At 36.9% G+C, this 15,791-nt stretch overlaps 1 protein-coding gene and 1 long non-coding RNA gene across 7 annotated transcripts in view; one reads left to right on the forward strand and one right to left on the reverse strand.

Moving 5' to 3' along the window:
* The window catches only part of USP15 (ubiquitin specific peptidase 15), a 114,940-nt gene extending 106,221 nt beyond the window's left edge, over positions 1–8,719 (reverse strand). For all 6 annotated transcript variants that reach the window (XR_003519754.1, XR_003519755.2, XR_003519756.2 and 3 more), the window contains exon 1: positions 8,495–8,719. Coding sequence is in view for 3 of the 6 variants with exons in the window: in XM_027592573.2 (XP_027448374.1) it covers positions 8,495–8,583 (89 nt within the window). In the remaining 3 variants the exon portion in view is untranslated. The remainder of the gene's footprint in view (positions 1–8,494) is intronic.
* A 290-nt stretch (positions 8,720–9,009) lies between these two features.
* Positions 9,010–14,155, forward strand: LOC113921667. The gene is made up of 3 exons (XR_003519757.1): positions 9,010–9,288; positions 10,942–11,052; positions 13,914–14,155. It is a non-coding gene; the product is annotated as an uncharacterized LOC113921667 (long non-coding RNA).
* Positions 14,156–15,791: the final 1,636 nt, after the last annotated feature.

Below are 15,791 nucleotides of genomic sequence, written 5' to 3' on the forward strand. Positions count from 1 at the left end.
CAATATGCCCATATGAAAAGATGTGCAACATCATTAGCCATTAGGAAAATGCAAGTCAAAACTACAATGAGATACTGCTTTACATATGCTAAGATGGTTGTAATCAAAAAAAGACATTAACAAGCACAGTCAAGGATGTGGAAAAATTGAAACCCTCATACACTGTTGATGGCAATATAAAATGCTGCACCCACCTTGGAAAAAAGCCTATCAGTTCCTTAAAAAATTAAACACAGACACCCAGGAATTCCACTCCTCGGTTATATACTCAAGACAAAATCAGTTATGTCTACACAAACAAAAGTATGTATGTACACATAACAAAAAGTTGTGTCTACACAAAAACTTGCACATGAATTGTTCATAGCAAGATTATTCATAAGAGCCAAAAATGTGAACCCAAATGTCCATCAACTGATGAAGGGATGAATTCAACGTGGTATATTATCTATACAATGCAATATTATTCAGTAATAAAAAGAAATGAAGTACTAATACTTCATTAAAGAAGCCAGACACAAAAATCACATATGATTCCATTTATATGAAATATCCAAAATTGCCAAATCTATAGAACAAAAAGTAGATTAGCTGCCTAGAGCAGGGGGATTTGAAGAGAAACTGGGGGAAGCAGGGGACTGTTAAGAGGTATGGAGGATTTTGGGGGGGGTGATAAAAAATATTCCAATGTTGATTGAAGTAGTGGTTGCACAATTCTGTGAGTACACTGAAACCTAGTAAACTGTATATTTTAAGTAGGAAAATTGTATAATATGTGAATTACATCACAATAAAGCTGTTATTTTTTTTTAAGAGTGGAAGGACATATATCTGGATGAGATTATTAGGGGTGATTTTACAGAGATTTTTTTTTTTTTTACAGATTTTATTTATTTATTAGAGGGAGTGTGCACGCACAAGAATGAGAGAGAGAGAGAAAAGGGCAGTGGGAGAGGGAGAAGCAGACTCCCCGCTGACCAGGGAGCCCGATGTAGGGCTCGATCTCAGGACCCTGGGATCATGACCTGAGCCGAAGGCAGACGCTTAACCAACTGAGCCATCCAGGCACCCCCAGAGATTGGTGTTGAGCTATGTTTTGAAGTGAAGGTCAGGAATTAATAAACTGTATTTGAAATAATATGAATGATGTGTAATGCCCTATGAGGCAGAAATGAGTAAATTATTTTCAAGAAATGGGAACCAACCATCAGTATCAAAGCTCTGCTTTGATTAATTAGAAATAAGAATGCTAAGACTAGAATGCTAAACCAAGGAGAAAGCCTCAGAAAATCCTACAGGCTCCTCAAATGATAACAGATGAAAACGCTAGGTTTAATATGCCAAAGCTATCACTGCCTGATTTTAAAACTTCAAAGCATTCATCTCTCAAAAAGTTGCTTCCATAATATGGGTATGGCTCTATCACTCATAGGCAAGCAATATAGTTTAAAACGCAGGCTTTCAAGTTGACTGTCTAGGTTAGAATCTCTGCTCTATCACTGACCCAAGTGTGTGACTATGTACATATAACTCTATACCTCAGTTTTTGTATCTGTAAAATGAAAATACTATCACTTATTTCATATATGTGTAAAGCTCTTAACATGTAGTAATTTTTTAACCATCACCATAACTATATGGTACATGTAACTACTTAACTATACCTCTCCAGAGAATTAAGTTTCTACAGCTTGAAATCCATTTAAATTTGTAAATATACATCTTCTATCTATATCAAAGATAAATCCCTTGATTAAACTGTTAAACTCTGTCAAGCTGTCAAAACATATTGTTAAACAATATAAAGCAATCCAAATTATCAGGTCTCTTTTACTACGATCAGATCATTTCACCCTTATCATTCTTAATTTTTTTGTGTAAAATTCTACTCAAGGAACTTTATCTTTTCACTCAAGTAATTAATTTTGTCTCTAGTGCTCCAGGTTTTGATTTAACTGGCTCTCTAAAACTTAGAACAGCCTGGCCTCAAAGCCACTCTTAGACTTGCCTGTGAGAGCCTTTGACTTCTTTCACAAAGGAAGTCCTTTCTATGGCTACTACTGTTACACGATTTTTCTTAACAGCAAGGAATTACCACATAACATCTAGGTCTTCTCAAAGCTAAAAGGAGAGAAGAGACAGCTAGCTCTCCTCCTCGTGGAGAAGAAAAAGCAGTCATTACCCTCCTTTTGTGGGGAAGATCTATAAGGAAACCATGTAAAATCCTACTGATGGAAGCAGTAAAAGTGTTGTAGGTATAACCAAATACAGGTTAATTCTACAGAGGTTTTCTGCCTCATATCACAATCTGGCCTTTTTTACTTCTTTTTGAGGAACAATTCTTAATTATTCCTTCAGATATGTCATTTTAATCTGTATCCAAAAGTGACATCACTTACTAACAGTCTTATTCTAGGTTTCTTTTTTTAAAAAATTTATCTATTCATTTTTTAAGATTTTATTTATTTGAGACAGAGAGAGAGAGAGCACAAGCAGGAGGAGCGGCAGAGGCAGAGGGAAAAGCAGACTCCCCGATTCCAGGACCCTGAGATCGTGACCTGAGCCGAAGTCAGACGCTTAACCCACTGAGCCACCCAGGCGCCCCTCTAGGTTTCTTTAGTAGTGACTTCTGTATAAACTGGATGATAAAACTGAAAGGAACTACATTCCCTTGTTTAAAGAACAGATGGAAAAAAGAGTATGGAGAAATGACTTCAAGGGAAAAAATATAAGACAGAGAGTATATGAATTACAGTGAAAACTGAGGAAATGAAAATAAAAGGCACGAACCAAAATGAGCCAAGGAAGAAAAAACCGTTTTAGTAACTGCTGAATAATTTTATATAGGAAGAACTAAGAAGGAATAATAATTTAATGAAATACTGTTTGCATTGTATTTGAGTAGTGACGGCATGAAAACATTTTTTTAAAAGATTTTGTTTATGTATTTGATGGAGAGAGAAAGAGAACAAGTAGGCGGAGGGAGAGGGACAAGCAGACTCTGCGCTGAGTGCGGACCCTGACTCAGAGCTCCATCTCACCACCCTGAGATCATACCCTGAGCTGAAATCAAAAGTTGGATGCTTAACCTATTGAGGCACCCAGGTGCCCCCAAAACATTTCTACTACTAAGGAGATATTGCTAATATCTAGTATTTTAAGTCATTATAAACCAGGTATTTAAACTAGCTCTAAACTCATCAAACATTTGTAAAATGAGGTAAATAAGAGCACTTATTTTAAAAGCTGCATAAGTATAAAGCATTTGGAACAGCTTTCCAGAAGCAAGACGTTAAGATTTTCTATATACTCTATCATATCTAAACTGATCAGTCATAAAACACAAGCTTGCAATAAAATGGTAGAATTCTGCTACTGAATATAAAATAGATTGCATTTAAAAAGAAAAAATGCCCATTTTTTTTCCTTTTGAAGTGGAACTACATTTTAAAATGCATCTTCCGGGGAGCCTGGGTGGCTCAGTCATTAAGCGTCTGCCTTGTTCCCAGGGTCCTGGGATCGAGCTCCGAATCAGGCTCTCTGCTCCATGGGAAGCCTGCTTCTCCCTCTCTCACTCTCCCTGCTTGTGTTCCCTCTCTCGCTGTGTCTCCCTCTCTGTCAAATAAAGAAATAAAATCTTGGGGCGCTTGGGTGGCTCAGTCGTTAAGCGTCTACCTTTGGCTCAGGTCATGATCTCAGCGTCCTGGGACCGAGCCCCGCATGGGGCTCTCTGCTCAGCGGGGGGCCTGCTTCTCCCTCTCCCACTCCCTCCGCTTGTGTTCCTTCTCTCTCTCGCTGTATCTCTCTGTCAAATAAATAAAATCTTAAAAAAAAAAGAAATAAAATCTTGAAAAATAAATAAAATGCATCTTCAAAATAAGTGATTTTGGGGCCTGAATTAAAGCCCCAATTACTTGGGTTCAAATCCCATTTTACGGTGTGAACACTTGAGCCTAGGATTCCTATTCTGTCAAATGTGAATTACAGCACATTCACATTCTAGTGCCCCAGAACCGTAGTGATGAGTAAATAAGTTAACATATGTAAGTACTTAAAACGGTACCTAGCACATGGTGTTTTCAAATATAATACTACACATCATGGCCTGACAAACTAAGTTTTTCTTATTATATGCATGTGTGAGCAAGGTTTGTCACAAAACTATTTTGTAAAAAGAACATTTATTTAGTACCTTACGTGTGCTAATGGGAAAATGGTATGATTTAGAAAAAAATAAAAAATAAAGCCTGAATGTCACGAAAGAGATAAATGAAATCACAGACTAAAAAGCTCTGGCTCTTCCTAGAAAATAAAGTACATTAATTTTGGATTCACTAACAACTTAGAAGTGATTTAAAAACTTATAATAAGGCTTAAATTAGGAAAAATTACCTTTCTAAATTTTAAGCAACTAAAATGTAAAAAATACACCTTAATAATGTCACTATTTCTGTCCTTATTTTTACCAATTTACCAACACTAAAAAAACCTGTTTTGCTTTCTGGTCTCATTTCCTGAAAATGATGTGATATATACCCTAATTTAGTGGTTAACACTTTGGCACAACTAAAATTAATACTTATAGTAATAACAATGTAAAAATTTCTTGAACAAGTATATACTAAACAATTTGGAGTTTACATTGATAGTGTCCCTTTACATTATGAACTGATTTGTCATTTTAAGGTTATTTCTGTTAGTGTTAATAAAAGTTACACAAACGTAAGAGACCATATAAAATAAAGCCTCAAAAGATTTCTAAGTAAAAGAGTAGGAATCGAAGTAAAGCCCTAAAACTGAATCAATGTCTTCTAATCTGAAAACCTCAATGATCTGATGGACTATTCCTTGCCTATTTGCTGAAACAAAAATATCATACATATTTGAAATGACTCTAAATACAAATTAAAGTTACTCTCTGAAGTACCTTAAATCTACTGGAGTTATTAGGATTTATGCAATAATGACACACAAAATTTAATTTGTAAAGTTAGCTATGCATTACCATTGAACATACATAAAAATTTAAAACATCATACATAAAAAATTAGTGAAAATGACTGGTAGAAGAGTAACATTTAATAAAAATGGAGAAATAAAGCAGTGATTTTGATGATTTGTAGTTATCTGTTTACTTATATCTCCAGAGTATTCCTTAACCCACAACTTGTCTTTGTAACTCATTGATTTAATTACCCATCCCCCTTAAATAGGTTCCTCTATCCCTAATATACTTAACATGTCATGTACTTAAAATAATTTCTCCTTTTGTCTCATCAAGAGAAACCACCAAGTATCTGAAGATCAATTTATCGTTCATTCAAAGTTAAACAAGTTCTAGTTCCTTTATCTTTATTTCTATAGTTGCTAAATTCAAACAATCTTAATCTTGTTCACAGTTTTCTGAATACCTCCCCTGAGCTAAAATACAGTTTAAGAAACAGCATTACGAGACTACTTTACTCCTTCTAATGCAGATCAGTGTCACTTTCATACCTCACCTTTTTAAGAGGTGTAATTCTCCTGCATCAATTTGGACTTGTCACTATAAAGCCTAGTATTAAGCATATCATAAAATTTGTTCTTCCTCATCTCAGACTTCTGTACTTACTTTTCATCTCTAGAAACTTAGTCGGCAGATAAAAATCATTCATTATTTACAAATAAACAGAAACCAGTTTTCAAGCAGAATCAAATATTGCCTAAGTGTTAGTTATCTACCAGAGAACTATCAAACAATCCTTATCCAAAAAATGCTTACAAACTACTTAATGAAAATAGTTTCCTTTTCATTAGTTTATTCATTTTAAGGCACTTGACCATAACATCAAATATTAGTATTAAGCTTTCAAGAATAAACTTATAGTAAACCTTCCATTTTTTTCTCAATACTCATCAGTCTTTTTCAAGATGGTTACACACACATACCAAGATAATGTCCCATCTGCATATGGCCCATTTCAGCTATAAAATAGCGGCCTGGATTTGCCCAAATAACCATAAATGACTAATCCAAACATCTTTTAAGAAGACATTAAAAAGAGAAATAACTTTTTTACAAGTTAAAAACAAGTTTTAATGAGTCCAAAAACATGAGCCCAGGTAACAATTATTAAATCTTTACCAGTTCTGTAATCATGCAAACAATAATCAAATGTGTACTTCTCAAATTATTCTCCCTAAAACTCTGAATCAAACTTTTGCTCTAAACTATTTCCTTTTTTGACGGATTTGACCTAATGGCAAATTAACTGGCTTACATATAAACCATATTAGTTTTTGCAAATCCACAGTACCATCCTGCTCCTGCATTTTTTCCTTTAACTAAGAGGGGTAATCGATCAAGGACAAAAATTTTCACATTCTGGGGCACCTGGGTGGCACAGTTGGTTAAGCATCTGACTCCTGGTTTCAGCTCAGGTCGTGATCTCAGGGTCTCTCAGGGTTGTGAGATTGAGCCCCGCGTCAGGCTCCGCACTCAATGGGGAACCTGCTTAAAAAAGGACTCTCCCCCACTGCCCCTCCCCGCCACTTCTCAAATAAATAAATCTTAAAAAAAAAAAATTTCCACATTCTGCTGTTACCTAAATATGTGGGCTTCAGTTTCTTTTTCTTTAAAATGAAAGCACTGAGAAGACTCAAATTTATGGACTTCCTGTATTCTTTAAAACATATCTTTAAAATGATTTACAGTAACTTTGTGAAAAAGCAAAAATACTTTTATTTGAAAAATGTCAAAGTTTAATGCCCTCAATACACGTACTGTTCCTATCATCCCATAGTGTCAACACCAATTATTACTCAGAATACCAAAAACATACATTAAAAAAGAATATCCATCTGAATAACAGCCATATTTAAACTTACAGATTTCTATTTTATGGAAAACCACATGTATCTTTTTATGAGGTGGTGATAGGCTAGGTGAACTAAGAATCTTTAAGTGTTCTTTAACAAAACATAGGAAGCAAGGATTAATTTATCTTTAATAATCCACAGACCAAGGTAAACATGTGTCCTAGGAAGTATTCAGTTCCCGCACAGAAATAAACATCTCACATTTACATTAACAATAATGATTATTAAATCATCTAAAGATCATATTTTCTGTTGTAATGCAACAAGTGTATGCTTACACCCTTAGGGATTTTTATCATATAAACACAGAATCTATGTAGCCTAACAAAGTAGGAAAAAAGTACCAAGACTTAGATCAAAATACTTAAATTCAAGTCCCAAGACTGCCACCTACTAGCTTACTAGCATTTTATCAGAAGTAAATGGTGGTGACAATAAAGTAACTAAAATTTTATGTTATCTCATAAACAGATAATATTTCAGAATATTTCACTGAATCAAGATAAAACCCCTACAATGAAATTATTTTCCATTTCATCGAGGTACAATGATTTAAATTAACTCTCCTCAAAGTCATATTGCAGGTTAAGTGGTGAAACGGTGATCTAACTAGGTCTAAATCTTATGTTCCTTCCACTAAGTCAGAGGAGTACGTGGAAAAAACACTCTGTAAATTATATACCACTGTTATGGTGACAATGGGACATGAAAATAATTGTTGTTATAGTAAAGAAGCACACTATCTTTCCTAATAAACAGCTCTTTATGTTACATATTCACATATTTAAGTTATTCTGAATACCACTTTCTATGGCCGACAAGTATTAAAATCTACACATACTTCCTTCAGTGTTTTAAGTATATCCTTTGGTATTTTATAAGTCTGAATATTAGCAAGTGACTTAAGCCTCAAGTGGACTTATCTACTTTTTGCAGGCCTATGTTATCCCTCAAACAGGAGGGAAGGGCTGCGCTTCTAAGAGAAACGCTGCCGGTTTCTATCAAGCCTCCGCTAAAGCACAAGACCACGTGGTATTTCTCATTAGCCTAAGGTTCCGTACTCCTCTCCCTCCTTTTGACAAGGAACTGGAAACTAGGGTTTCTTTCTCTTAAGTGGCGCCCTGACACATGCCACCTGTGTAGTACGAACCGCAAACATCCTGCAGCCTGCCTCCCGGAAGAATACAAGAATCAGAATAACAAGGAACTTGAATGCCGACAATGCCGGGAAAGGAAATGACTAGAGAAGGAAAGAGGGTAAGATCTTGATAAGCCGCGGGACCTGGACCTGTCAAAAATTGAGAGACTCACGCCGAACGACTATAACCTATCATTCGGGAAGGCCTGAGGTGGGAGCGGCACTACGGAAGGAAAGAGGACGAAAAGAACTGTGTGAGTCGCCGTCGCCGCTCCTCTGAAGTCTCTCAGCACGCCCCGACAAGCCACGAACCCTGGCCCTCATCTCGGGTCCAATCTTTGCCCCAACATTTCGCAAGCAGCCAAAATCCTGCCGCCCAGTGTGGCCGCCGCCGGACCTGCCCGCACCTGTCACTAGCGAAAGACACCAGCCCGCAGTTCCCGCCCAGTTCTCCACCATCCTCCTGCAACCGCGGCCACCTCAACCCCTTTCTCTCACCAGGTGTCCCCTTTCCGAAGCGAGGTTTTGAGCAGCGTCGCGATGTCAGACCGCTGGATGTCCAAATCCGCCGCTCCGCCTTCCGCCATCTTCTTCCACTAGCGGTAGCGGAGGCGGCAGCGACGGCGGCGGCACGCCCCAGAGCATTGTGGGAATGGCGTCCCGCGGCCCCTCCCAGTCCGCAGGTCGAAACCAAAAGAGACGTGGGGGGGGGGGCCGCCTCGGGACAAGAGTTGGTCCCGGGGGCGGACCTAGTACGCTGCCGTGGTCTGCTGCCCCCAATCGGCCCCCGCGCGTCCAGCATCTCGTCTTGGACTCCTCTGGCTCGGGACAGCCAGGTTTTAACTCTTCCGTGTGGGGGCCCTCGCTCCTCTTTCTCGAGAGCGGTGACACCGCCCCGTCCATCCTCGACTTCTGCCTTCCCCTCCCTCTTTCTCACAGGCGCCTGAAAACCCTTATTTGCGCATTCACTCACGCTTGAGGGTGGGGTGGGGTGGGGTGGGGCGGGGGGCGTGGGGACGGCTAAGATATGGCAGAAAATTGTAACAGCTCTGAGACAGTAGTCTTTTCGTTGCTCGTCGCAGAACCTAAACTCGGTGAATTTTGGCCCAAACAAAGAACAATCCGAAACCGAACACTTGGCCTCAGTGCCCTTCTTGGGCTCCTTTCTGCCCTCCTACTCCTGCTGTAGGTGGAAACCTTTTATAGGTTCTTTGTGACGCCTCCCCAGGCACACCCAGACGCTAAAATGCAGTGAAAAACACGTTCCAGTTCCTCGGTGAACACGGTGTGAAGTATGTATCAAATAATGCCAGGTACTAAAAGGGAGGGAAACGTGCGAGGAAACCTTTATCCTCGATGTTATAGAGTAACATTTTCTTAAAACACATCTTACCATGTGTGTATACCTAAAATTACTTAGTAATACCGGCTTTTACTGTAGACAATTATGTTACAAATGGGGAAATCGAGTCTCAAAAATCAAATGCTAAGGTCACACAGTAGGTGGAGAGGTAAGTTTATAACCCAAGTTCCAAACCCCGTGTGCTATCTGTCCACTAGAGCATACTGATTACCTCTCCTTTTGAAAACCTGACCCTAAATATTAACTGGGCTGGACTGGATTCATCTTTGTTTCTTCTTCCTCCTCCTCCTCCTCTTCTTCTTCTTCTTCTTCTTCTTCTTCTTCTTCTTCTTCTTTTTCTTCTTCTTCTTCTTCTTTTTCAATCTCTGTACAGCTGGTGGCTAGCATCATGCTACCTAACATAAGAACCACCTAAAGAAGAAAGAACCACCTAAATATTTGTTTCAAATGAATTGTGGCAAAACTGCTTAAATATTTCCAAGCATGAGGAGGTCCAGAAATTTGACTTTAGGATAATATAAATTATTTGAAAAGTCTAAAAAATGGATAAGAATTCCTGCATGATCTCTCGTTTCCTCATGTTTATTGTCTACTCTAACTCATTTGGTGGGAATGCAATAAAGATGGATGCAATTATGCTAGAAAGAAGTACTGAGCCCTTCCAAATTAAAGTAGTGTATACTGGCATTAAGATGTGTGTATCAGCATCATAGTTGCTTATTTTCTTCATAATAAAACTATTTTGCACCATCATGTCATCCTTGATTTGAGAGTCTGAAAGCAGCTTCCAGTTATTGCTATTTCTTGTATTATTTGGCTTTTCTTATGACAGGTTAAAAAAATTAGTTTCTCTAACCATGAGTGCCATCAAAGGGCACATTCCCTGCCCCCCTCCCCAGCCAACCTCTGAAAGACAACAAAGTAATTTTCCAAGGAGAGGCAGCATGACAGGGGAAGAGTATTGGAGCCATACGAACAACAGTTAAATCCTCAGCTCAACCTCTAGCTGCAAAGTACTTAACTTTTAGTTTAATCATAAAATTAGGGATATTAGTACCTACCTTAAAGGATTTTTATGAAGATTAAATGAAACAATGTGTTTATTGCCTGAGATATAAGAGCCAATCAGTGAACGCTAATGTTGCTTACTGGTGACAGGATGAGTTGTATAGTATATAAATTATATCTCAATAAAGCTGTGAAAAAATTGTCATAGACTTTGAAGTCAAAACCATTCTATCATTTTATAGCATAATTGAGAAATGATGCCTCATGCACGCTCCTCTATCAGTTTCCTTTCAAAGAAAATGCACATTTGGAATGTTGAAGCCTGTACCCACGCAACAAAGTAAAGTAACCTTTTCATTTGCACCACAGTCAAGGCAATGAGTTAACTGGACCTAATATGTAAGTTCAATGTTAATTTGAATTATACATCAGATTTATGAGGCCATTTTGTAGACCTAATTAGTTGCTGTCAGAGACAGAAAAGAAATAACAGTTATAGTATGTATTTAGTAAGCACTTACAGAGTTCCAAGACCAGTTCTAAACACTTTAAAATATTAACTTGCTCCTCACAGCAACCCTATGAGGTGGGTATTATTATTCCTATTCCGCAGAGGTGGATTGAGGCAATTGACAGAACGCAAATTTGAAACCAGGAGGTCTAGCTCCAGAATCTAGAAGTTTGGGTAAGTTTTAATTTTTCTACCAATCTTTATGATCTTCCCCCTCACCCCAGTTTTCTTGAGAAACAATTGAAAAAGTTTAAGGAGTACAGCATAATGGTTTACTTATAAATATATTGTGAAATTCATCTTGATTATAGCAGTCAACTTTCTAAAGACCTCAGTTTACTAATTTATGGAAATTCTGATTATTTTACTCATGCTTCTTTCAATTATGAAGAGAAATGAGATATTTTTCATAAACATTGAATTGGTCGAGATCCACTTCCCTTCTGAATTGGAGGTAATTGATAAGAAATTAACTTTCTCTTGCATCACATAGATAATTGAATATAAGCCAGGACTTAGATTGCTTATATGGAATCAGTATCTTGATACTTCCCTTAGTTAACTTCGCAAGAATGTACTATTTGCTTGGTGATCATCATTATATTCCCACATTCTCTCACACTTTTCTTGTCCACTAAAACTTTAACCTAGGGCCTTGAGAAGGGGAAAAGAGTATGCTGAGAACTTAAGAAATTAGGCTGGATATGAACAAAGTGTACCTTACATAAAGGCAGAGTTGGTTTTGAAATTAGAGATACTCTAGGAAGGGCTCCCCTCTCTACTCACTGTTAAAGTAATCCCTTTGAGAGAGGTTCTTATACACACCAATTAAAAGGACTTCAAATATAAATACTTTGGGAGAGAGTAAGGTTTAAACTGAGGTGTCAAATGAGAGCCAGTTTTCAGGCTAGGATGGACCAGAGAAAAAAAAGAAAAAACACTGTGTTTTTATTTTTAAAAGGCTGAATGGAAGAAAATACAGAGAAGTCCAAGACAAGTTTTGTCTAACTCACAATGTTGTTTGATGCTGGCTACATGAGCCTAAGGAAAAATCTTCCAGAATGAACACATCCCTGAAAAGAACAATGATTGATACATTGCTGTCTTTATTTTTCAACTCTTACTATGTTTTATCTTCAGTAAGCACTATTTCACTTTTTCCTTCTACTTTGTTATTCCTCTACAGTTATTCCCTCTGATAACTCCTTCTCCCCCTGATTTTATTCACCCCTCTAAACCATTCTTTTCTCTTTTGTAATTTTATAATTCCCTTCTCCCATTACTAGCTCTCTAAATAGCCAAAAGGCAGTGGAAAGGTGGGGGAGTAGTGCAAACACCAAAACAGTATGTAGTAAAGTGTTTAATCTGTTAATATTTTGAAACTTGAGATATGAATAAAAATTGTTAAGTGACATGATACAGTTTTTAAAACTTAAAAAAATACAGAGGCTCCTTATTTCAGGCAAATGTTAGGTTCTAACAAAGAGAAAGAAAAGGTAGTGAAATGAATACAATGTCTTGTACAAAGGACCAGTATTCCTGGATTTTGAGTTTGGCTCAGTGCTACTAACTAGCTGGGTAACCCTGGTCAAGTCATTTAATCTCCCTGAGCATTAGTTTCCTCATTATAAAATAGGGTGATTAGACTCTTCAAGGGATAAAACTCAAATTCTTGCAAGGGTTAGACTATGTAACTAATGTAAACGGGTGAAGGAAATCTGTGGTAAGGTAGTTGAAGTTTTGGGGACTCTAATGAACTGTCTGCTGCAATGAAAGTTATTTAAGATTTTTTTTAAAGATTATTTATTTGAGAGAGAGAAAACAAGTGGAGGGCAGGGGCAGAGAAAGAGGGAGAAAAAAATCTTAAGCAGACTCTGCACTGAGCAGAGGTCGATGCGGGGAGCCATCTCAGGACCCTGAGATCACAACCCTGAGATCATGATCTAAGCTGAAACCAAGATCTGGACACTTAACTGACTGCGCCACTCAGGTGCCCCAAGTTATTTAATTAAAAAAATTAGAACAAACAAAATTATATCTCCTACCCTAAGGGATCTGGAAAGTTTCATTTTAACACGGGAATGAAGTCTGGGAATTGATTAATCTGAGTTGCTACTCGAATTCTTTTTGGAAGTGCACACAAAATGCTCTGAAAGCTGACACTACCCTGAAGGTTGATGTCAGCTTATGGTATAGGCTGATACTCACTGAATGATATAGTAGATACTGAATGACAAGAGAACTAAACTGAATTGGATCAATAAACATAGTCTTTATAGGTCTAGAATTCTATCATGAACAACAAAAACTCTTAAGAGACATAGTACATCCTGTGGTTCCTAGATATTTTTTAATGAAATGTACTTGTATGGTGGGAAACTTTTCCAAGAAAGAATTGGGTTATCCTAGATCAATATAGTCATATATCAAGTGATATAGATCAAATCAAGGTTGCTAGTAGGGAAAATCTGCCTGTTTTATACTTATTTATATTTACCGACAGATTTCAAGGTTGATAATCACTTAATGAAAAAAATAGAAATGTTAAGCAGCCTCCGAGTCCTTTCCCAAACTTCAAAATAATTAATGAACTTTAGAAAGCAAAATCGTTTTAGATATGCTAATATTTTAATTAAAAAAACAATTTAAAATATTGATCTTAACTTTATATACTTGATCATTTTTACTTTATATCAGTTTTGTGCAAGAGTTTAAAAATGTTTTCTTTAATGCTCATGGATTTTGAAAATCTACACATCCAACGTGAAGTAGAGAGTTGTCTAATGATCCACTGATTCTGCAACTATATAGGTTCCAGAGAGATTAACTTGTTTTCTCCCAAGAGATGACTGAATTATTATTCAGTTTTTCTATTTGGTCAACCCTCCTCTTCATTTTGGCTTAAATAGCAAAAAGATTTAAACTGCTTACAAAGAGTTTTAGAATAATATAATAGTAGGTCTTAAAGAATACATGTATGTTCCAGGAGTGATGTAAACATTAAATGAGGCATTTTTCATGATTTTGTCTTCCAGGTATCTCTAAGCAATAGGATACTACAGACCCTATTAAGGGCCTGTTAGAAGACCTCAAGAAGATGATTTTATAAAATATTTACCATTGCTTTCTTTTGCTAGCCAGCAAACTACTGTTTAGATCCTTCTGAACTATGTCAGTGATAGATTTCTAAAATTTTAGAAATCAGTGACCCAAGGCTACTATGTAATATATTTGTCATATTTCTATATTAGGAAGGATTCATGAGATGTGCAGGAAATAATAATACACTGCTATATGTAATTTAACATAATGTTTGTGGAAATGTTTATAGAACATAATGGAAAGGCTATACATTTTGGAATTGGAAAGACCTATATATGAATGCCCCATTCTGCTACTTGCTAGTTCTGTAACACTGAAAAGTTTAGTTTCCTCATCTGTAAAATGAGAATAATAGATGTATTTCATAGGATTCAGTAAAAAGAAAATGAAATAATGAATGTGAAACTCTTAATAGAGCTCAATATATAGTATCAGTTACTTACGAAATATTTTTCCCTCATCAACTGGGGCAGTTACTAAACAAACGTCTAAACAAATTCATTAAAATCACAAAGCTGCTATGCAATAACATAGACAGTTGTGTTAAAATTAATGGTATCCCACGTCAAAGAAAACCAATCACTAAAGGGGCTAAGAAGGATAATATTAAAATTCCATCTTTACCCACAGTCTTTTCTGTGTGGGTATTCTGAAGGATAAAACAATGTACTTGGAAGCCATAGTAGAATATAACAGAAAAGTATTCACATGCTTATGAAGGTTCTCTAATTACAAAAGAAGAGATACATAACAGATCAAATGCATGTGTCACAGTCATTTTACCTACAGACTGACAGCCCAGAAGGCAGAATCGTGGCTTCTCAGAGACGTCAATGTCCTAATCCCAGAACCTGTGAATGTATTATCTTATGAGGCAAAATGGACATTGCAGGTTTGATTAAGGTTAAGGACCTTGAGATGGGAAGATTATCTTGTATTATCCAACTGGGCCCAATCTAATCACATGAATCCTTGAAAGTGGAGAAACTTTCTTGGCTGTGGTCAAAGGTAAAGATGACAATGGAGGTATGGCTTTGAAGATGAAATAAAGGGGCCATGAGCTGAGGAATGTAAGTGGCTTCCTGAAACAGGAAAAGACAAGGAAATGAATTCTATTCTAAAGCCTCTGGAAAGGGACAGTGTTGCCTGTGCCTTGATTTCAGGCCTATGAGACCTGTATTGGACCTCTAAACCATAGAAATATATAAGATATTACATTTATGTTGTCTCAAGTCGCTAAGTTTATGGTAATTTGTTACAGTAGTAATAGAAAACTAATACAGACAGTAGAATAGCCTACCCTAAGGAAATTAAGACAAAGCAAAATATTTTTAGATCTAAAATTGACCAATATGTCTATCTACTGTATCACTACACAGATATGTCATGGATAACAATTATAAGAAATTGAGTCAACTACTAGTTGACAAAAGTATGGAAGATATTTTTAGCAATGAGCTCTAAAACTAATACAGTACAGAAAGTAATAGCCATACCAAGGTCTTCAGTGATTATGAGATAATTTTTTTAAGAGGGAGAGAGAGAGGAGAGGCGTGGGGAATGGGCAGAGATGGAGAGAAAATCTTAAGCAGGCTCCACACCCAGTGCAGAGCCAAACACAGGGCTCCATCTTACAACCCTGAGATCATGACCTGAGCTGAAATCAAAAGTTAGACACTTAACTGACTGAGCCACCCAGGTGCCCCAAGTGATTATGAGATTATTTTAACTTTGTAGGCCATGTCACCAAATTCTTAACATCAAATTATAATAAATATCTATCAAATGTGGGGGCCTGGAGCTTATAAATT

This window comes from Zalophus californianus, chromosome 9 (assembly GCF_009762305.2).
Source record: "Zalophus californianus isolate mZalCal1 chromosome 9, mZalCal1.pri.v2, whole genome shotgun sequence".
NCBI lineage: Eukaryota > Metazoa > Chordata > Mammalia > Carnivora > Otariidae > Zalophus > Zalophus californianus.